Source organism: Electrophorus electricus, chromosome 8, assembly GCF_013358815.1.
Source record: "Electrophorus electricus isolate fEleEle1 chromosome 8, fEleEle1.pri, whole genome shotgun sequence".
Taxonomy (NCBI): Eukaryota; Metazoa; Chordata; class Actinopteri; order Gymnotiformes; family Gymnotidae; genus Electrophorus; species Electrophorus electricus.
Genome location: NC_049542.1, coordinates 10,417,906 through 10,442,622, shown reverse-complemented (window position 1 = coordinate 10,442,622; position 24,717 = coordinate 10,417,906). Strand labels below are relative to the sequence as shown.

Genomic DNA, 24,717 nt, shown 5'->3' with positions numbered 1-24,717 from the left:
ATCCTGGTCTCCCAACCAATCAGATCCTTTTACTGTGTCATAAAAATGCCAGCGCCAGTCATCTTCCTCCATATTGCCAAGGGCAGCATTGATTCCACCCTTTAAGGAAAAAAGAAAAACTATTATTAATTATAAGCAATTTCAGCTTCAGTGCCAAATGATTTGCGAGAAAATATAAAACCTATGCAGTCAGGTTTGTATTAGATATGCAATACTACAACAGGAAGCAATAAGTGTCCTGGTGTAATAAACATGGTTAAAAAATAACCTTAGAAAGGGAGAGAGCAAAATTACAAAATGCTTTGGAACCAAGGTAAGACATGCTGGACAAAATGTTACCTAAAGCTAATTTAATAGATTATCCTTCTGCTGCCTACCACACAATATGCAATTGCAAATGTTTGAAACCTATAAGTAAAATATGCTAGCAGTGGAATTTCAAATCAGAAATACAACTGCTAAAAGTTGTGGAGAACAATTATGTAGTTATAAATGATGAATGAAACATTTAAATATACACAGCACTTTACACTAGAAATCTACAAAAGCTAACTAAAAGAATGGAGATGTGTATATATTATTCTGCTCCATTTTCTCTTAAAGTCCTTCATGGTAAATTCAAAGCGCTAGCTGTTTTTCCACCATCTACAACAAGATGATGAATCGCAATGTCCTTTATTCCATTTCACGTTGGCTTCACTTTGTGCAGTTGCCCACGCTTTCATGTTACTTAGTATTAACCTTTCTGGTGTCACCCAGTTCAGTTAATCAAGCACTCTGCTAATGAATCTGTACATTTAAAAAAAGGAGAAATCAAAAATTTGTCTGCAGTAAATTATAGCAATCAAGTTTGATGTCTCAAGGTTTAAGTTAAATGATATGCAAAAAGAAAATATGCTTCATACCTGTGCAGCTACTGTGTGAGAGCGTGTGGGGAACAGCTTGGTGACACATGCTGTATTGAAGCCAGCCTCTGATAGTCCAAACGCAGCCCGCAATCCTGCACCACCTGCCCCCACCACAACAGCATCAAACTCATGATCTACCACTGGGTAATGCATGGACATCTGTAACAAAAACACAAGTATCCAAGTAATCAGGAATAACATTGATCTTTTGTCATCTACAACAGCAGCAATCTACAATTTTAAATGTGTGTTTAGTTGTGTATCATTAGAAACCATACATTTTTTTAAAAAGTATTTTAGTTTTAGTATTAAATACAAAATATACAACAAATAGAATACAAAATCTGGACATACAATTAACTTCTAAGTTGTTAGAACAGCACCACTGGAAGAGCCAATCAATATATATATGATTTTGTTTTCAAATTAAGAAAAGTAACATGCAAAAGTCTGGCAAGCCAAAGTCAAAGGAATTTATGTAGCACTTTTTACAACAGATAATGTCACAAAGCAACTTTAGATGTCCACGTTCTCAGTGAGAAAGCCAAAGGCAATAGTGGCAAGGAAAACTCCTTAAGCACATGAGAAAGAAACCACGAGAGGAACTGGTTCTTAAAAGGGGAACCCTTCCTCTGGGTAAGACCTGACAACAACAAGAACAAAAGCAAACAAGGTCACAACAGCAAAAACATCAGTTTCCAGACAGTATAAGGATATTTTTGGTGGGTCCCTGACATGGTAGCAAATGACACATGAACATAAAGAGTGGCAAGCACAGAGACAGTTAGGTTTGATGTGTAAAGAAGATCATCAGTAGAGAGTGAAGCATTCTGTTCCACACCATTGCTGGTTAAGCAATGATTTTTGGTCCACGCCAACAGGTGGTGTCATGAACAGGAAAATATTCTGAGCATAAATTATTTGTACTAATTGAAGCTACAGGGGAAGAGTACAACTGTTTAACCCACAAGACTGTATAACTCCCACACACTACAAAGATAATTTCATCCAGTGCAATGTACTCTAAAATATAAGTTTTGTGTCATACATCTTTGGCTGCAGTCCAAAACACTGATTTTAAGCCATTGGTATGAGATACTGATTCAGATACGTTGAGTAGATAATCAACTTCAAAGCTAATGCTGCATTAGTAGAATGTCCAAAAATTATTTGGGGTTCATCTAACTAGCTAGGTAATGTTATTATAAAAACCTTTTAACTAATGAGGTGCACAACATTCACAACATCCTAGACATGATAAGGTTAACACTTGCTAAAGCCAGCAATAATTCAAAGGAGGTTTTAAGCATTAATTACAACATTAATTTACATTTATTTTTGATCAGGCTAACAACAAACTTGAATAAATGGTTATGTAATCACATGTTGACTCTGAAAAGAGTTACATTTAATTGGGGGCCATTTTAGGCTACATTTTTGTAGAGTAGGCTAACAAGAGTTACGTCTTTGGCCGCAGTTCAAGTAAGTTGTCATATGTTTTCAATCACTGCAGTACTTTAGCTTTGTATGAGTCCATGAATTATAATGTACATTTATAAGCATTTAGCAGAAACTCCTGACCATTTCAATAATGTTCCATGCCTTAGACAAATGCTATTAGAAAACAACAACTTAAGGAACCTTAATAAGATGACAAATCTATTATACTTTGAATTTTATTATTAATAATCTCTCTCTTTAGAATGCAGGTAGCTTGAGTCAAATCTAAAAATTTAAAGTAGCGCATTTGTTGCAGGGAACCTTTTACTTTTAAAGCAATTGTAGACTGTGATAAGTGAAGCAGTTTTCCTGTTCTAACATTTTGGCATAAAACATCATATCATTAACCAAAATTATTGTTAAATATTTTCTCCACTAATTAGATACCAAGAAATTTGACCTGGTTTCAATGGACTTCAAATTATTTGCTGAATTTAAAACTGAAGTTGATGGCACGTGAGTTTCCACTGAAGAAACTAGACTGTGGTGTATTAGACGTTTTTTCCCCCCACATATCTGTGCGTTTTAAAAGGAAATGGTCTACATTTATTCCTTCTGATATTCTCAGCATTACAATGTGTTACTGACATAAAAGTCTCTTTACAGATTGTGCAAGCTCCTCTGTAACCTGTTTTGCAGATTCAGAGAGAACAGACTGAAAACATAGTCCTGCTGAAGGGAAAAAAAAAAGTCATATAGCTCAAATAAGTTTTTAAAAATTGTTTTAAGAACAGAGACCAAGATTACACTAAATAAATTTGTTTTGCTCTTTGTCTGTTCTTGTACATAGATTGTTCATAGATTGAAAATGTTCTACAGAGTAAACTCGGAAAGAGACGGTCTTAAATGTATATACTCACATAAAAAGAAGTGATGTGGTAAAACATTTAGTTACACATGGTGGGACATCAAGGGTTAAAAATATCACATACATCTCATACAATGTGGCTACATGTGCAGAAAAAGTCCTCAACATGGAAGTTACTGTTTTAAAATATTTTTCCCATGTCAATTATTGGTTGCAGTATTGGGATATTTGCATTATGTAAGTCTATATTGTTAAACCAAAGTGTAGCTGGTAAATTTTATATAAGAGGAGGTGCATTGGTGACCAGATGGCAATGAGGTGGAATCCATCACTGCCTCAGCATACCACTCTTGAGCCCCAAGCAGAAGGATGCATCAGAGGTACATGACAAAACAGCTATTTATAATATTAGAGTAAGTAACGTCATATTAAAAATGATTGTAAAGCAGGATACATTATTGTGCAGGTAATATTTTACATGCCTGTTAAATATGTTGCTCTACGTTTTCCAGGCAGACCAACTGCTGATCAGGACCAGAAATTGCCTAAATAAAGATGTGCTTTGCAAAGAAGCCATTGTGCTGATGAATGCATACAGCCGATTAAGCAGCCACCCACCCCCCCACAACTATTAGATCTTATTTATATTCACAATTCTTGTACACAGTTAATGATGCCAAAGCTACTGTACTATCCCTTTTTCTGGATTAACCTTGTAAATGTCCCCACTATGGAATTAATAAAAAATGATCTTATGCTGATAGGGTTTTAGTACTGTGTGTCTAAACCCATAAAAGTCCTTAAAAATACAACAAGGTACCAAGCTTCGACCTCTGAGTATAATTATAAGTGACAATTTATGGTGTCCAAACAAGTTAGGACCGAGGTACCTTCTGTAGAGTTGTGGTACTTAGGCAACATACTGGCCAAATGCAAGAAAGACTGGACTAGGAGTAAATAAATTTAAGATGGATTAAACAAAGTGAATTTTACAAATGTCTGAGTATGTCTGCCTTGAGACCTGTGACCAAAATGGACTATGTGAATGTGAATCTGCTTAACGTACAATGAGACAAATGTCAATGTGACTCAAGCATGCTGAAGTTTGTGAAAATTAGACTAGGAGTTCATGAGTTTCCACTTTTTGGAAGTCAGCTTCACGTCTATCTGGCCCCTATATCCATGAAACCTGATGTGATGACTGAAAAGGGGTTTTGTTGTTGTTGTTTTTAAAATTTTTTCTGTGATGTACCCTCAGCCAATAAACGTTTTGTGGTTGGAATTCAAACTACGGTTCCCAAACATGTTGGAATTGGGGGACCTTCTGTAGAGTTAGGCCCCCTCAAGCAATTAACAGGAGACCTCATAGAACTTCAAACATCAAACACTGCTCACTGGCATGCTCTGCCTTCTTTGCCAATAACTATCATCTAGAAGATGAGCTGACAACCCTGGATCCTCTCAAGGATTCTTCCTTAAACCTTATTAGGCCACTAAACATGTTATAGGAAAACCATAAAAATTACCTATGCAAATCAATTTGAATTTAATTTGCAGGTATACTGCTTCAAAAGACCCTTGTGTAGCAATAATAAAATAATATTTTACAAAGCAATCACAGTAAGTCAATCAATATTCATTTTGACAAATGTGCATTGTAAAGAATAAGGATACTTACAGCGTCTGTGACTTTAGCATCTCCACGTTTTCCATTAATGTAAAAGTGAAGTTTTCTGATGGCTGGGCAAAATGTCAGTAGCTAAATGAACAATTAATATTATGTGTTAGAGGCCACAGAACACAAAGCAATAAACATTGAAATCACACTGCTCAAATAAATACACATAAATACAAAAATACACATAAATACAAAAATACTACCTCTACATCTTTTACTATATATAGCTCATATATATATATCTAGTTTCTCTTTTATTGCTGCATGCATATACAGTACCAGTCAAGATTTTGGACACACCTGACAATGCTTTTGTAATATTATTAAAGGCATTTTTATTTTAATGGCTTATGATAAATTTGTATGATAAACATAATTTGAAAAGGTGTTATGAATTAATTATCGAAACAGACAATTTAAATTGCACCCTCAGCAAATAGTTTTCTTTCAGAACTTTAGTGCCTCAACCTACAAGTGCTCTGAATATGAGAATGCCTTCTCATATATGAAGAAATGAAAGCATAACAGGTGGCACAGACTGAAGGCAAAGCATCACAGGTAGCTGCCTCATGAAACTGGTTAAGAGAACACCAAGAGCACGTAAAGTATAGGATAGTTACTTTGAAGAATCTAAAGATTACAAAGTAAACAAACAAGAGCAGTTGACTGGTATTGTATATTAAACACAAATGTTTACAAATGAATACTACTTAATTCAAATATTTAATTGGAAAATAACCCTGCTAAATATTAGTTAATATTTATTTTCAATCAGCCATGTCTTTGCTAACTGTGAAGCATATTTAATGTCATTGTTTTAACTTGAACCAATCTTTGGCCAAGATGCTGTCTCCTGTGAATTCATGCCACTGCTCTTCACAGTAAAAAACAGCCCTATAGCACCAAGGATGTTTGCTAGCTAGCTAACGACAGCTATTTTTGTACAACTTGGTCGTATTTCTAGTAAAAACGCAACTTTTATAATAAAACGTTAAAATGTTTACAATAATCTTACATTTTACAAAAATAAATTTGTTAAATCATTTTAACATATCTGTCATTATTAACGTCATCTGTTTTATAACGAATCTGTTCCGAAATATTTAGATATTCAAGATAGCTAAGCTAGTTAATGTTGCAAAGAGCACCGTTTTGAAGCACCCGCTTAACATTTTAACATTCGTAAAGCAACATTATTTGGCACACTGATATTTTGATTTTTAAAAATTTGCGTTATACTACAAACATGCGTTTGATGACGCTGCAGACTTTACAAAGGCAATGCAATACTAGCTAGCTTGCCAGCTAGTTACTTCCCCTGAATGACCTTTACTCTCAATGTTTACTGCTCAAATTAGCCACATAGGTAAACGCATAGCCAACTCAAACAGAAACTCTAGCTAGCTAACCTAGTTATACTAGATATATAGGTAGCTATCTAGTACATATCAAAAAACACCAAAATGCACAACGGGGAATGTATGTTACGGTTTTCAAAAGACAACCTAACAAAATTGTGCTGCGTATGTGCTGACTCTAGGGAAGATAACATTCAGTTACCACGGAACTGAATCCCAAAATACCCTAAGCGTCACAATATACCAATGAAAACTCAAATTTTCTAAACTTTTTAAACTGAAATGTTCAAATTATTTACCGGCTTTGATGGCAAGATCTTTTTGCCTAGGACACGTGAAGCACTGAACACCGCAGCCATTTTACTCCTGTACAAATGGAGCTTCTTCGGAGCCTGGCGTGCCCTGAGTTACGCATGCGCAACATCTAGCGAGTCGTTTGGACGTCATAGGTTTGCGATATGGAAGCCTTTTGTAATATAAGTTAACACATCAAATTAGTTACAATTTGTATCTTACAAATATCATGTAGCGATTTACAATTTGTGACTGACAAATATTATGCAGTGACAGTCACATAACTAACAGCTGTGGACATATTTACTCCAGAATCAGTGGCGTGTATAGAACAGGGATGCTTTAGGCCCCTGCCTTTCTAAAAATTAATCAATAAAAATTAATAATGCCCTTAAATTGGCTTTTAAAAATGATACACTGCATGAAACATAAAACCTAAAATTACTGAATGTGGCAGGTACAATTTAGCTGTGTATTCGCAATTTTACAAAAGAGCTTTTAGAAATAGGCAACCACAACCGAGAGAGAGAGAGAGAGAGAGAGAGACTGATTTGCCATTTTTGTTGTCATTTTTAACAGCTAATGTGACCCAAAATATAAGACTTTTCAGTGCCTAAAAGCAAAAACAAAGCAAAAACAATGTTGTAACAAATGCCAGAGGTAAAGAATAGCTTTAAGAATTTGGAAAAGGAATCTGATTTAAATACACAATCTACTTATCATAAATAGCTGTCATTATTGATAAGATCTCTGTTGGTATAATTTAATCTGAGTTAAGCTGTTTATTTGTTTTAAAATAAGGCTTGGGCTTCAAAGCAGCAGGTAAGCCTGGGGCAAGTAAATGCACATGAAAAAAAGCATCACTTTATTTTAATGATTGCTATTAGTATTCTACCTGCACTACCGATCCACTTCAGGATATGAAAATGAAATTGTAAACCATTGCATATAGGTGGAGATATATTTGATTTAAACAGCTACAGGCCACTCTCTAGTCATAGTCATAGCAAAAATCCTATCCTTGAATTACTAGATAATGATCAACTAAAGTCATTTCTACAAGTAAACTCTGTCTTGAGCACTCCGGAGTCTGACTTCAGGTAAAAGTAAAATATTACACTATTACAGCTACTATCCTGGTTATAAATTATTTTTATTACTGCTCTTGTCAGAAAAATGCAATGTGTTGCCCTTTTTATCTACTTATCAAAAGCTTTCAAAACATATATTTACACTAATGTGAAAAAATTAATTTACAAATATGGTGAAAATACTTCAGCCTGTGTGTAGCTCATGAGGGTTCTGGCAATATATGGATTTTTCCCCAAGTAAATAGCTTGATCACATGACCTTTGTATGTTGTCCTTTCAGTCTAACTCACTGGTTTGAACAATAGGTGTCATTACTGCAGACATTGCAATACCAAAACATATAATTGCAAATATTTACAAAATGATTACACAACAGCCATTACAATAAACAAACTACTTTCTCCACAAAGGTGTTTTAAGTATCACAGTTTCTATTACAGCTACAGCTGAGTACTTTTCTGTTTGTCTTAATGACATTTTTAAATATCACATCATTAAACTCATTAATAAACTTGGGCAGAAGCTCAGCATTCTTTACATGAGCAAATCTTATTTCTATAAGTACAGAAAAACTATTCTGGCAGAAAAAGTATTGTGGAGGCAACTTTCTGTAAAGAGCATTTGTCCTCCGATATTTACAATGAGGAGCCATACAGAAATGTATCAATGAGCACTCTGAAGGCTCTGGACCTGTTTATCACTCTGCTTTTTTACAGTAGTCACTGTGTTGTATACAATAGAGGGTCCTTTCTATCTGTAAGAACACATTGGTTACTTTTTATCTATATGTTTCCTGTCAGCCAGATTCTAGAGTATAATACATCCATACTCACCTATTCAAATTACTTTATTACACTCAAAGTTCCCAGCGCAATGGTTGGGGGACAATCTTCTTTGTGGCCTCGGGAGCCCTCCAGAGCCATTTATTCACTTTCTTAAAATGGTTTAAATCAGTGTTTGTTCATTTTCTGAAGTACAAAGCAGAAGAAATCAGTGCTCATTCACTTTGTGAAGTACAAAGCACAAGAAATCAGTGCTCATTCACTTTGTGAAGTACAAAGCACAAGAAATCAGTGCTCATTCATTTTTTGAAGTACAAAGCAGAATAACTTTGTGAGACTTAAAATACAGTATAAATCAGTGCTCATTCACATTGTGAAGTACAAAGCAGATTAAGTCAGTGCTCCTTCACTTTGTGAAGTATAACATAGTATTAAACAGTGCTGCTTCACTTTTGAAAGTACAAATGATTATGAACAACACACAGAATAAATAATTAAAATAGGAATAAATATACACACAGAATAAATAATTAAAGAAGGAATAAATATAAAATTATGTACAAGTACGAACAATGGGGAGAGTGGGGTGGTCAGCAGAACACTGACCCTGTCCAGCATTTCCTCTCTTCATCTCTTCCATCCACTGCTTCACGGTCTTCCCTGCTGCTGCCGCACAGAAGTGCACCCCACGAAACCTGCTGTGGCCAAACTCTTTAGTTTTAGGTTGGCCACACTGCTTGCAGGCATAGTGTTCATGCTTGCGTTGCTTCGTGGGGACGGTCTGTCCATGGGCAGCTGTGGCGGCGGTGGCCTCTGCCTCTTTCTTCCAATGCCACGCCATGGTCCGGGGCACTTTGGGTGGCAGAAGAGGAGGTTGGCCTCAGACACACTGAGAAGCCTGACGGACGCATCCTGCTGTATGTTAAAGCCAAAGGCAGAGTGTCCGTGAGTCGGACGCTCCGGGGCCTTACTCAGCACGGGAGGGAGGGGTTCCAGGGCCAACATGGGAGTGCTGGACTGGCCATCGCTCAGGTGCAGAACATCCTGTTCCTGCTTTTTCTTCCTGGCGTTGTACCTGTAACAAAAAAAGCAGCACAGCCTATTAGTACTCAGCCTGTATAGTCCACAGTGACAATAAGGTCAATATAAAACCCTTTAAACTCACTGGTCAGTGTCCACTGATTCAACTCAAAAAGTTGGATACGGGTCTGGCTCATGAGGCTGGGGCTGCCGAGGACTACGTCCCTGATGACACCATAGTCCCTCGTGATGGCAGCCCACCTGTTCACCCTGATGCCGGCCGGGTGAAGCCGACAAAGCGCCAGGCACACGGCCTCGACGAGGCAGCTGACGCTGGGCCACTGAGCAGGCCCGCTGCCTTGTCCAAGGAAGCAGCTGTGAAGATACAAAAGCACACACAGAGAGACAGAATTAGTCACACAGCTACAAGTCAAACTCAAGGAAACTTACTGGTTTATGGAGAATGCGCTTACTGCTTCAGACGCTCTGTTCCAACTACAACAGAGGTCTTAGAGTGGCTGCTTTTAAACCGTCCCTTAATAAGTCTCTCTCTGTGACGCGGTGGGTAGGAAACACCGCCCTTGTCACACTCTGGCAGTTTGTCCAAGAGAGCAACAATGCTGTCTACCCTCTGCTGTGTCACAAAGGCCTGGTGATGCAGGTCCACCAGACTGTCGGCCAGGTTTACTACATGATGGTAGCCTGGAACACCATCAGGTCCCAGGCTCTCCTGGAAATAAAAGAAAGAAACATATACTTTTGGACTGAAGCACACAAACATTTACTGCTATCATATATGGTTCAGTACCTTTTTTTGGATTGCTTAGGACTTGTGTTGTGCTGTACATGTAAACAAAAGTGAACAGAAAGAACTACAATGTACTTACATCCTCCTCATCCCCACACAAAGCCTGAGTCTGGGTAGCAACCTGGCCATCAGGGATGGTCTCCTTGGTCATCCCGGATGCCGAGGACTCCGGGTCCGACCGGGTCTGCGACGAAGCAGCCAGAGAACGAGGTCCCACTGCTGCGCGATGGAGAGGCAGCAGTGGTTCGAGACTGTGCTCACAGCATGTGGGTCCGCAAACTCATTGAATCCCACGTCCACGTCCTCGAAGCCCTCTTCCTCTAGCTCTGGACGGTCCTCATCACTGAGCTCATCCGGAACGTCTGGATCCCTGCCAAGGTCCTCCTGCAGCACTATACCAGTCTGAAAGTACAGATACTCCACCCCTATATAGTTCACATATACAAGCGTTTAATACATCACAAAAGGAAAAAAGGGTTAAGTGTTTGTGTGTGTGTGTGAATGTGAGGGGGGCAATATTACCTGTATACTCTCCAGTCCTTGTGTAATCCTCAGCCAGCTGGAGCCCAAGGAGTTGCTGGCTTTAGCTGGTTGGCGTAGTGCTGCAGCTGGCCGCTGTAGCAGACCCGAGTAGAATCGCTTCCCTCCACTGCTGCTGCCGCGTGGTCCTTGTTCCACCTCACCAACCCTTCAAGCAGGTACGCCTGGACGTGCAGGGCACTCGCACTTGTACCTGCAGCAGTCGAGGAATGGACACTTTTAGTAACATGCATACAGAGAGCGAGTGTGAGAGAGGCACTTACCAGGTATGAAGCAGTTCAGGTGCAGGTGGAACGACTCCAGGGACATGTAACTGCGTGCGCAGCGATACACGGGCAGGACAACCCCTCCCCTGGTCACTTGCCCCACCCTGCTGTACAGCTGAACACCAGGAGAGTCCTGAATGTAGTGGAGGTGGCGCCTCTGGGTCTGCCAGATGTCCTCCATCTTCTCGCGGTCCAGAAGCCTGACTCCCATGGTGTCCATCACATCCATATAATCTTCCAGCAGCTCCTGGATGAGCAGCTCAGTCTCCTGGGCCCCGCGCGTGTGGCGGGTCTGCCGGAAGACCAAGCGCCAGTCAAGCGGCCTCTGGACCACAGTGCCTCCCCGAGCTCCGATTGCCTGGCCTCCTGTAGACAGGCCACATCCTCCATGTCCCACTTGAAGACACAGAAGGAGAGGCGGTCCATGAAGAGGCCGTACAGCTCAAGTTCAAGTTCAAGTTTGGTTTATTTGTCACATACATAGTCATACACAGTTTAACTCGCAGTGAAATGGTGGTGACTGTCCGTGGTGACACCCGCCGCGAATTGTCGCATGAAGTGCCACACGTCCAGCCTCACAACCAGCTGGTCCCACTTGTGGGATATGGCAGCTGCCTTTCCCTTGCCCACGCTGGAACAGCAGTCACGGTCCACGTAGAGGAGCTGGGGAGGGGCCTCTCTGGCTCGCCAGTACCGCTCCATCAGCTTGACGCACACGGGCAGCAGGCCCTCGCCCTCTGCCGCCATGAGGACGTTGATGAGGACCTGCCCAGACTCGTTCCCATGTTTGTAGCCCATGCCACCGTGCTGGCAGCGGCGGCGGCAAGTTTCTTGGTCACCTGAAGGAACAAAGGGCACACGATGCACATCACACACGTGACAATCAAGCATATGTAAAGAGGTTACCGTTCAGCGGCGCGCGTGCATGCAGGTTGTGCCCAAGCTTACCTTCTTTGTGGAGTCCATCTTCAAAACGGCTCCGTAGATGGAGGTGACCCTGGCCTTCGTCTCCATGACAGCATGTCCTGCGCGTACACTGTCAGTAGCCATTTTGGAGTGGGCACCAGCACCATTGGGGGCAGTTGGCGGGTGATGGTGCTGGGGTCGATGTCTGGGGCCAAAAACCTCTTGAGCACAGAGAGGTACTCGGAGGACTTGGCCAGCCACTGCTGTCTGTGCCTGACACACAGATGCCTGTACAGCAAGGTCACACTGTTCCCCAGAGTGCGACCCCGCATCAGGCAAACAACCTCCTTGTTGCAGGACAGCCTAAAGAACGCCAACACAAAATCATAGATCAACCAACAGGTCGCACATTAATCCATCACAAAATCTCTCGCTCACACACACACACACACACACACACACACACACACACACACACACACACATATACACATACACATACACACACACACCTGTAGGTCAGGACCGCTGGGAACTTCTCCCGATGGACGGGGTCCAGCTGCTCCAATATGTCCTGCGACCAGCCTGCCACCTTCTTCTTATAAGCAGCAGCACTCCAGGTACTCAGTGGCCATGAAGTACCAGCCGCTGAAGTCCAAGACCCTCTGGACGGTCTTGTACAGCCCGCAGGTGGTCAGCTTATGGCCCAGCCGACGGCACTCGGGCTGCACGCACAGCAGCTTGAATGCCCACATGCGGTATGGCATCCACAGGAACAGTCTGCTGTGGAAGAAGGCATCGGGCGAAGATGGAGGTTGCACATATACCAACTGGAGTCTGGGAGGCGACCACCACAGACGCAGATTCTTGGTCAGTGCTGGCCTCCCAGACTGCTCTCTGGTGAATAGCGCCCAGCTGACCCACTGATGCTGCTCTCTGAGCAGCATCTGCTTCCAGCTCTCGGGCAGAAGCACCTTAAATGAACAAATGCATGCATCGTGAATATGGGCTTGGTGTTTAACTCAACCTACCACAAAAGCACCAAGGCGGGGTGGTGCTGCTCACCTCAGCAGTGGGCACTGGCTGCATTTGCGAAGGCTGCTTTTCCGGTTCAGCCATCAGCAGGGAGCGCTGGGGTGGGGCAAGGACCTCCGGAGCAGAGGAACAGGGAGCTGGAACATGCATTAATGAGCTTAGAAAAGGGCAAAAGATGTCACTTGACATCACAGCACCGTTGTACGTCAGCCTGTGGGGACGACAGCCAAGAAGCCTGAAAGTATCTAACGCTACCGAAGTCTAAAATAGCAGCAGCATCAAGCAAATCTAGGTCGTTATGTGCAGCTATGTTAATGAAATAAGCAGATGAAATAAAGATGACACAGTTTTAGCCAGCGAACATGCAGAGCACCGCTTAACATGCTTTTAGTGATTTAACGATTAAGTGAAGAAAGAATTAATGACCATGCAGGTTGAAATAGAGACTATTCTAACTCTATCATCTCACATCACCTACCTTACCGCTTCCAAGTCCTTCCCATTATAGCTGCATTACAATGCATCACAACAAAAAGTTACAGTCAGGACAAACAACAAGACAGACCTTCAATTTTATACTTTTGTAGTTCACTCAGTCCATTCAGCAGGACAACTCACCCTCAGTCTTCAGTTCCACAGACGTGGCCAGCAGGTCAGCGTTGGAAGGCTCCTGTGCTGTCTCTGGCTGTGCGAGTTCCACGGACAGCAGCCAAACACAGGACCCTTCTGACGCCGGCCGCGCACCTGAGCCTTCTGACACGAAGCAGCTGGCTGTGGAACTCCAACAGCTGGAGACACCTGCATACAGACACAAGGCACTATTTCAGGCACTGGAAAGGAGTCACGTTCAAAGGCACTCAATGACTCGGCCATCCACATGCACGCATGCACATACCTGAAAGAGCAAGCACAAACAGGGAGGCGGCCGCGGAGCGCATCTGCGGATGGCCACTCTCCTTCTCGTCTCTGCGCTGGATGTACTTTTGCAGTGCCTCCATCTTGCTCCCAGGCCTCACCTTCTGCTGCCGGATCCACTGGACGTAGCTGGATTAACAAAACTGCGCGTGTCACTGCAAAACCTTCCACATTCCTATGCTGCTGCATTTGTCCTGCGTGAATACAGTACATACCTCCTCTTCTCCTTTTCCTTACCCTCGTACAGGTCCCTGTACAAGATGCTCTGGTGTTCACAGAAGCCCACGAGACACTGGTACTCCCGCCCAGGAGAGCAGGACCCGTCCCTGGTCCAGCGCTCCCCGACGTTACGAGAGGCTCGCGTACTGGACCAAGGCATCCTTATTCACCATGGCAGGGTATATTGAAGTGGTGCCACCCTCACGCTCCTGTTGATGGGCCGCCAACACCATGACGGTGTATCCCATGTCGTCCGTCAGCACCCATTTGAATGTCTGACCCCAGTACTGCCTGAACTGGACTGTGCTCTCGCTGAGCACCAGCCTGGCGTTCCCGGGGTCGCCCCCGCTCGCCACCACATGGTCCTTGGCCTCCTCCCTCACCCTCTCGGCGCTCCACGCCCAAGACGGGGCCAGCCGCCGCTTGTAGGCGTCGGACTGCTCCACGGCCTCAGGCGAAGACTGGAGGGTGAGCTCGTCTGAGGTCTCTCGCCTGAATGAGGGCTTGTAATCCATTCTGGCCAAAAGGAGACATGAGAGCAACGCACCCGCGCTGTGCTCTCGCAAGTATGCGGACGACACGCACATGAGTAAAACTTTGACAGGCTACTTACTTGAATCGCTACTTAATACCCAAACTATAGAAAGAAGAACACACACATCAGTGTCACATACAGAATAAGGCCGACACGGTCGCGATTTGCTTAGTGAACACTTACAATGAATGCGGGACTCCGCTGCGCGTCTTCAATACATACAATACAGCAACACACACAGTCGATCTGGAGTTGTAAAGCACCACTCCAGACGAGCACGCAAACTATCTGGTCACATTTATCAGTCATTTTAATGTCATCTAGCCAGACAGATGGTCGGACACCCGGTATTTTGCACATAAACCACCGAGACGAGCGAGCGTCTACCTACAGTACATTCTCGATGTAGGTAGACAGGGAATAAAAGCCAGGTAAAGAAAAAGAGGGTAAAACATCTGAAAAATGAATGGAAGGGAAAATTCCTTACCCGGTGATACTTAGCGCACGCAGTGACAAGCGACAGCAGTGTGACAGTATGACAAGCCGGCAACGAGATAGAGACAGAGCCAATGAAAAATTGAGAATCCCATTGGAACAGGCCAATGGCCCTCTGCTGACTTTGCACAAGAATTTGGAACAGGCCAATGAGAGGACGCAGGCCTTTTAGAGAGACACAGGCACCAGAATGGATACACGGACAGGCACAGTGAAAGAAACAAAGGGAGATACAGGAATCGGAACAGGCACAGAAACAGGCGCAAGGACAGACAACACAACAGGGGCAAAACCAAAACCGGGCATAGGAGAAGGCAAAAACAATGGGGCAACAAGAGCAGGCAGCAACGGAGACATGGGAGGCTGACAGGGAACAGGAGACACAGACTAGGGCAGGATGGGCGGGAACCACGGGGCGGAGGCAGAAGGAGACACAGACTGGGGTAGGAGGGGCAGGAAACAAGAAGGCTGCAAGTCAGGAGGCAGGTCTGAGGACATGGATGTGAATGGAAACAAAACCAGGGAGTCCGGAGGCATGGTGACAGCGTTCAGCGGTGGGTCTGGGGGCACAGCTACGGGGTTCAGCGGAGGGTTCAGGGGGTCTGGGGGAGTGGCATCCACTATGCCGGGAACAGCAACTGGATCAGACTGGGCCGTAATCCTTTACGACAGGAACAGGAAGTGGCAGGTCAGCATCATCCATGCCAGGAACAGGAAGTGGCAGCGTGGCTTGCGGGACAGTCACTGTTACAGGTGGGGTGACCCTGGAGGAACACACAGATACAGAACAACATGCTCGAAACACCATGCTTCAAGTCTCATGGAAGACAAGCATTGAACCTATTCCCTATTTGTGGAATATATCCTGAGAAACTGAAATTCAAGTACTTATTATAATGTATTGTTTATTGCACTTATTGTTTGTTATAGAGCTTATGTGTTTTGCACTTCTAGGCATCATCATCGATCCCTGCATTTCAACAGCATTGTAGTTTAATGGTATCTTGAACTTCTGTGGTTGCTAGGATACATTCTATGAGTAAATGACCTAGCACCTGTTGCTCTGGATAAGATGCCATAAATGTAAAGGAGAATCATTGGAAATTACTTATTGCTCCTTTAACCTATTGTTTTATGGAGTTTTACCCTTACTGTGGCTCTTAGCTACATTGAAATTGAGAATCCTCCTCAATGTAAACATTTACCTGATACTTTTATCCAAAGCAACTTACAATTATGACTATGGACAACTTGAGCAATTGATGGTTAAGACCCTTGCTCTTGGGTCCAATAGTGGCAACTCAGCAGTGAAGGGGCTTGAACCAGCAACCTTCTAATTACAAGTCAAGTACTTTAACCACTGAGCTACCATAACCACCTTCTAACTGGACCAAGACACTAGAATATATGATAAGCTCCACAGTATGGGTGTGTGTATTTATATAGACACAGAATGGTACATCCCTGGTACATCCCTGGTTACTACGTTGTTCATCCCTGGTGGGAGTCATAGCAGTCAAGTGCTGGCCTTATTATCTGCCAAAAGATTTCACAGTCAATGTTATTGTGGCTGATGGTGGCAACAGTCACTTTTAAAGATTGAATCAGCATGCATATATGGTGATTCTTGTGATCACAAATGTATTGAGCAAATGTATTGAACAAAATTAAATTCATTCAAAAGTGAAAAAGGATTTACAAATGGGCCAAACCAAAGCATGCATCAGAGCAGTCAAAACAATGAAAAGAAGTGCTCCAACCCCAGTTCACAAGCCTGCCCATTAAACATGTTCCTCAGAAGATGGAGATATCTCTCCTGAGGCATGTGTGTTAATTTTAACAAACATTGTGCCATGGGTAGGAAAGGAGACATGACTTAGATCAGGGCAGTTTGTATCAAGAACTACACTGATTTTGGTCTCGCACATTATTAAAGAAAGCATTAGGCCTTAAGCATACATAACTAAATATACTGAACATACTAATTGCCAGAGAGTATGATTTATATAAAACTGTTGATTCAAGAGTATACTGGTTACACAAATTTTTTTTTTTTTAAGGTAAAGATTACATCGATGTGATTATCATTTATTAAGTTCATACTAGTGACAATCGATTTATTAGTTACACATGATCCAACATGCTAAAAACCTGATGTGACTTGCATCCTTTGCCCACAGCTCTTGGCAGGTGAGAAAACCACATGTAGGTCCCTACCCTCTTTCTTTGCTATCTGAATCTGATGCCATACTACTATCATAGTACTATTCTCCAAACAAATTGCAAATCTAGAAATGCCTGCTTTTTGTACTGACGTATCATTTAATTTATTCGTTTCAAGTATGCTGCCAGTCACCACGCTATCACACTAAAAAATATTTTTACCCTCCACATTAAGAAGACTTTGCTTATAGGCTGAAACTGTTATATATGCATGAAATTATTTCTTTTGCAATAAATATAACCCCTGCTCTTCTTCACTCTTTTGGAATAATCCCTTTCTTCCAGATAATGAGCATCATCTTCCATAAACACTTTAAAATCTTATCTTCTTACTTACTTACTTACTTACTTACTTACTTACTTACTTACACACACACACACACACACACACACACACACACACACACACACACACACACACACACACACACACACAAACACATGTAATCTCTTTCCTTCTCCCATAATCCCAGTTGCCTCTGTGTTTAGCTCCTTTCTTGTCATGAAAACTGTTCCAGTGTCTCTAGCCATGTGATCCTCATGTTCCATTCCTGCTCATGGGGTATTGCCTCTGTCTGTATCACTGTAGCTTTTGATGGGTTGCTTCTACATGTTTTAGCAAACCATGGGTGCTGCAGCCATGAGATGCTAGCCTACAACAGCCTTCCTAGAGTCGATTCACCTTTGTCAGCTGTCTCTCCAAGCTGCCAAAAGGTCTTTCCCCCCTTTTCAGCTGCCCTTTTCAACAGCAATCACTAGACAACCTAGATAAATAATTGTATATATGCACAAGATAGGATATTGAATATCTTATGCCATTAGAACACCATTAAAGCACTACATAGGGACTTGCTTACTCTCTCTACTCCAGCCAACATCATAAGATGCAAGCTCTTCTCAGGGGTTATAAAAGTATTATAATCTGAGTAATATTCTTTTAAAGAGTTCTTTTTATGTAAGGACATTTCAATATAATAGGCAATGGTATAGTTATTTGTATAGTTCTTGTATGATGTATAAGATGATTGCTGCATGAGGATTCATATGAATGGCGAATATTACACTGAAGTAAAAACAGTTTAGTAAAGTTAGTAAAACCATAGCAACCACTTAGGAATTCATAATAACCATTTGATAACACCCTAGCAACCATGTGGGATCACATTGCATGCACTTATTAACACTCTAGCAACCATCTAGCATGACAATAGCAACCACTAGGTATCACCCCAGAAACCTTAGCAACAACCTGGGATCCCATAGCCACTACTTATTAACACCCCAGTAACTCCTTGGAACCCCCTAGAAAATACTTGGTAACACCATAGCAATCACTTAGTATCCCATAGCAACCACTTTTTAACACCCTAGCAACCATCTGGGTTACCATAGCTATCACTTAGCAAGACTTTAGCAACCTCTCAGTAACACCCTAGCAACCATTTGTTAACCCCATTACAAAGACTTGGTAACATCATAGCAACCACTTGGAACTCCAAAGCAACCACTTGGTAACACCCTAGCAACATCTTAGTATAGGAACAACTTGGTATACCATAGCAACCACTTGATAACACCATAGCAACTATTTGAGACTCTATAGCAAGCAATTGGCACCACCCTAACAACCACTTGGTGACATCCTAGCAACAACCTGATATCATATATCAACCACTTCATAACACCCTAGCAACCAACTGGGACCCAATAACAACCACTTGGTAAAACCTAAGCAACCTGGGATCCCATAGCAACCATTTATTAACACCATAACAACCACTTGGGAATCCATAGGGTTTTACCCTAGCAACCACTTAAGATCCCATAGCAACCACTTGGTAACACCATAGCCACCAGTTTGGATCACAGAGGCACCATTTGGTAACATCCTAGGAACCACTTAGGATCCCATAGCAACCACTTGGTAACACCCTATCAACCACCTGTGACACCATAGCAACCACCTTGCAAGACCAGAGCAACCACTTGGTATCACCCTAGCAATCTTGTAAGACTATAGCAACCACTTGTTAACAACATAGCAACTACTTAAGACTCCACAGCAACCACCTAGCAAGACCATAGCAACTACTTGCACCCTAGCAACCACCTGGGATACCATAACAACCACTTAGTGAGACCATAGCAACCACTTTGTAACACCCTAGCAACCACTTTTGAGCAATAGCAACTACTTGGTAACTCATTAGCAACCAGATGGGATACAATAGCAACCACCTAGCAAGACCATAGCAAACACCTTGGATCACATAGCAACTACCTAACAACACCATAGCAACCATAAGATAATTCGATAGCAACCGCCTGGGAAACCAGAGCAACCACCTAGCAACAACATAGCAACCATTTGGTAACACCCTAGCAACCTCTAGATATTCTATAGCAACCACCATAGCAAACACTTAGCAACTATAGCAACCACTTTGTAACACTCTAGCAACCACTTTTGAGCAATAGCAACTACTTGGTAACTCATTAGCCATCAGATGGGATACAATAGCAACCACATAACAAGACCATAGCTTCCACTTGGTAACAGATTAGCAGCCACCTAGCAATACCATAGCAACCAATTGGTAACACCATAGCAACCACCTAAGACCCCAGAGCAACCTATTAGAAATGAGGTAATAAAAAGAGTGATTACAGGAAAAAGAGGTTTAACAGTGCATTAAACATATTAATAACATAAAACAAGGGAGTATGAAGATTATGTGTCTTTTCAGAATGACTTGTGTACAAGTCAGAGATATCTGTAGAGGCCTCTGCAGATTTTTACAAAAGTACACTGGGTAGGCTTCAGTGGACCTCAGTGTAAGCCATATTATCTCTCCACCAGGCTCAGGACTTTATAGGAAAAACAATCTTCTTTATGTTAAGGTCAAGAGAAGTCTTCTCTTGGAATGTAGTGTTAACGGGTTCCAACTGGTGTGGGTATTGAATATCAGTTTGCATATATTAACTAATATATGGTTGGACATAATGGTGGTGATTGCAAACACAATATGTAAAAGAAAGTGGGGTGAATACATAATCACTTCCGATAAATGCAAAAAAAATGTTGTTTCTTTGTTTGATTGTTAGACATTCACTGGAGGGTGCCTCAGTATGTTAACATTGACCTGCAATAAAGGTTGGGACCTGCTATTCTCTTCTACTAATTCTGAAGTCTGCATCTTTATTTTCTAATTAAATGTTTAACTTTAAAACTAGTGTAGATTAGGGATTTAGGAACAACATTTATTGGTGGCCCATGCTACTGGGATCTTTGGCTGTGTACCCACACTGTTATTAGCACCAACTGATGGATGACCTAAAAGCTGCATTATTCTTTGTGTAAGGGCTGAAATTTCCAGAAGTGGGCATTTTGAAGGTAAGCAGACACCTTTTAAAAGTTCTGCGTAGTTGGAAATTTCAGACCTTTGTTCACAGAGTTTTGTAGTTTTTAGGTCTAGGGGTTATAGAAAGTGCAGAGTGAGTGTTGGTGAATTAGAATAGACTGTTAACCTTATAAGAACCATCATAAAAAGAGTAATAGAAAAACAGCTGGTGTACAAAAATGAAGAAAAAAAAAGTTAGAAAAATGAAAATTATTGTGTGAAAAAAACAATATTATAAAAATAAAAGTATCTGTCTGAAAAACCTATGCTATAAAAATGAAGATAAGTGAACATTCTAATTGCATTATACCCGGTTTATTTCCAAGACATAGTGTTTTGAACCAAAATGTAATGCAGGATATAAAGCACTTGATAACACAAGTGAAAACATTGCCTGCAGGGGAATACAAACTGTTGTAACACGTTTGCATTGTGCACATTGCAAGAACTCTGTTCTTTCACTTTTGCTCCTTCAGAAACAGTGTTTTCAGGCATTCTAATTGCCTTATACATGACTTATTCCCAAAATATAGTGTTTTCAACCAAAATGTAATGCATAATTGAAAAACACTTTCTAACAAGTATTACAAGTGAAAACATTGTGTGCATGTCAAAACAAGCAGTGGTAACACATTTGCAAATTTCACAGCCAAACATTGCAGTTAGCATGGGCCACCAATAAATGTTGTTCCTAAATCCCTAATCTAAGATAGTTTTAAAGTTAAACATTCAAATGCAGACTTTCACCTCTTCATACTATGAAATAGGATTTCCATGCATTCTAATCACCTTGAATGCTGTTTATGTTGAATACATGGTGTTTTCAACAATATGTAATGCATGATAAGAAAACATAGTTTAACATGTATTTCAAGCGAAAACATTGTGTGCATATCAAAACAAGCTGTTTTAACACGTTTGCAATGTGTTTTAACACGTTTGCAACACTGTTTTAACCATGCATAATTAAAAAACACTTTTTAACATGTATTTAAGTGAAAACATTGTGTGCCTGTAAAAACAAGCCAAGGCAAAACTTTGCAATGTGCACATTGCAAGTAAATTGCAACTCTGTTCTTTCACTTTTGCATACAATGCAACAGCATTTCCAAGCATTCTAATTGCCTTAAACCCTGTTTCAGTGCAACACTTAGTTTTTCAACCAAAATGTAATGCATGATAAGAAAACACTTTATAAGACATATTTCTACTGAAAATAGTGTGTGCATGTTAAAAGTTTATACATGTTGCTTGAAAACAATTTTCTTGCACTGAACTGGTGCTTAGGCACTTGAATGCGCAAAAACACTGTTTCAGATCATGTGGAAGCAAAAGAACAGTGTCGAATGTAACTACATCGTTCACATCGCAGACATCACAAAACAGGTTATTTTAACTTGGAAACACTGTTTTGACACAAATTTCAGAAGGTTTTTTCAATCATTCAATACATGTTTATTGAAAACATTTTGTCTTGCAATGAAACAGGGTTTTAGGAGCTTAGAATGCATTTAGAAGCAAAAGAACAGTGCGGCAACTAACTATATTGTTCAGAGTGCAGACATGACAAAACATTTTTGTTCCTCTGAAACACTGTTTTGTTAAAAACATATGTCTTAGAAAGTGTTCTCTATCATTCTGTACATGTTGAATGAAAAAAACAACAACCTTGCACTGAAAAAGTAATTCATTCGAATGTGTGAAGAAGCAAAAGAACTTTGCTGCAAGTAACTGTGTAGTTCACTTTGCAAACATGAAAAAACATCGTATTTTCACTTGTAAACACTGTTTTTACAAAAATATGTCTGAGAAAGATTTCTCTATCATTCTATACATGTTGGTCGGAGACATTTTGTCTGGCACTGAAACAGGGTTTCAAGCGCTTAGAATGCATATAGAAACAAAACAACAGTGCTCCCACTAACTTTACTGTTCACAATACAAACATGACAAAACAGCTTATGTTCACTTGGAAACACTGTTTTGAAATAAAATATGTATCAAAATATTTTCTCTATCATTCTATACATCTTGGTTGCAAAAGTTTTGTCTTGCACTGAAAAAGGATTTTAGGCACAGAATGAATGTAGAAGCAAAAATCCTGCAACTAATTTTGTTGTTCACATTGCAAACATGACCAAACAGCTTATTTTCACTTGGAAATAGTTTTGATATAAAATACATCTTTGAATGTGTTCTCTATCATTCTATACATGTTGGTTGAAAACATTTTGTCTGGCACTGAAACAGGGTTTCAAGCGCTTAGAATGCATGTAGAAACAAAACAACAGTGCTCCCACTAACTTTACTGTTCACAATACAAACATGACAAAACAGCTTATGTTCACTTGTAAACACTTTTTACATGAAATATGTATCAAAAAGTTTGATATATCATTCTATACAAGTTGGTTGAAAACATTTTGACTTGCAGTGAAACAGGGTTTTAGGCACAAAATGCATGGAGAATGAAAAGACCTGCAACTATCTTTGTTGTTCATAATGCACACATGACAAAACAACTTATTTTCACTTGGAAATAGTTTTGATATAAAGTATGTCTTTAGAAGTGTTATCATTATAAACATATTGGTTGAAAACATTTTACCTTGCACTGTGACAGGGTTTTACTCACAAAGAACAGTGCTGCACCTAACTGTGTTGTTCACAATGTAAACATGACCAAACTGCTTATGTTTACTTGGAAACACAGTTTTGAATTAAAATATGTCTTTCAAAGTGTTTATCATTCTGTTCATGTTGGTTGAAAACATTTTGGCTTGCACTGAAACAGGGTTTCAAGCAATTAGAAAAGAACTGTGTTGTTCAGCTTGCAAACAATCCTGGAAACTTTAACCCTAAGACTAATGCTAACCCTAAACCTAACGCTACCCCTAACCTAACCCTAACCCTAATCCTAACCCTAACTCTAACCCTAACCCTAAACCTAACTGTTTGAAATAAAATTTGTATTAGAAAGTGTTCTCTATCATTCTGTTCATGTTGGTTGAAAACATTGTGCCTTGCACTGTGACATGGTTTTACTGACATAACTAAGTCACTAATCCTAACTCTGACCCAAACGCTAACCCTAACCCTAACCATAACCTAAAGCTGACCCTAACCCTAACCCTAACCTAAGTATAAACAAAAGAACACTGATGCAACTGTTATTCACATTGCAAACATGACAAAACATCTTATGTGAAATTATAAATATTGCTTTGAACTAAAATTTGTCTTTGAAAGTGTTCTCTGTCATTCTATACATGTTGGTTGAAAACCTTTTGTCTTGCATGGAAACAGAGCTTCAGGCACTTAGAATGCATTTAGAAGCAAATAAACCGTGATGCAACTATCTTTATTGTTCACAATGCAAACATGACAAAACAGCTTATTTTCACATGGAAAAACTGTTTTGAAATAAAATTTGTCTTTGAAAGTCTTCTCTATTATTCTGTTCATGTTGGTTGAAAATATTTTGTCTATAATTGAAACAGGGTTTCAGGAGCTTAGAATGCAGGTAGAAGTCACAGAACAATGCTGCAACTAACTGGGTTGTTCACACTGCAAACATGACAAAAGAGTTTATTTTCACTTAGAAACACTGTTTTGAAATAAAATTTGTCTTTCAAAGTGTATTATATCATTCTATACATATAGGTTGAAAACATTTTGCTTTGCACTGTGACATGGTTTTACTCACAGAATGGGAGTATAAACAAAAACAGTACTGCAACTAACTGTGTTGTTCAGATTGCAAACATGACAAAACAGCTTATGTTTACTCGGAAACACAGTTTTGAATTAAAATGTGTCTTTGAAAGTGTTCTCTATCATTCTGTTCATATTGGTTGAAAATACTGTGCCTTGCACTGAAACAAGGTTTCAAATGATTAGAATGCATGTAGAAGCAAAAGAGCAGTACAGCAACT

The 24,717-nt window shown here is 40.7% G+C and overlaps 1 protein-coding gene across 1 annotated transcript in view; it reads right to left on the bottom strand.

Moving 5' to 3' along the window:
- The window catches only part of sdha (succinate dehydrogenase complex, subunit A, flavoprotein (Fp)), a 22,834-nt gene extending 16,183 nt beyond the window's left edge, over positions 1 to 6,651 (bottom strand). The window contains exons 1-4 of the mRNA XM_035528901.1: positions 6,552 to 6,651; positions 4,895 to 4,975; positions 906 to 1,067; positions 1 to 99 (exon numbers count right to left, since the gene is read on the bottom strand). The exon at positions 1 to 99 is cut by the window's left edge and continues 45 nt beyond it. Coding sequence (XP_035384794.1) covers positions 1 to 99; positions 906 to 1,067; positions 4,895 to 4,975; positions 6,552 to 6,611 — 402 coding nt within the window. The 5' untranslated portion in view covers positions 6,612 to 6,651. The remainder of the gene's footprint in view (positions 100 to 905; positions 1,068 to 4,894; positions 4,976 to 6,551) is intronic.
- Positions 6,652 to 24,717: the final 18,066 nt, after the last annotated feature.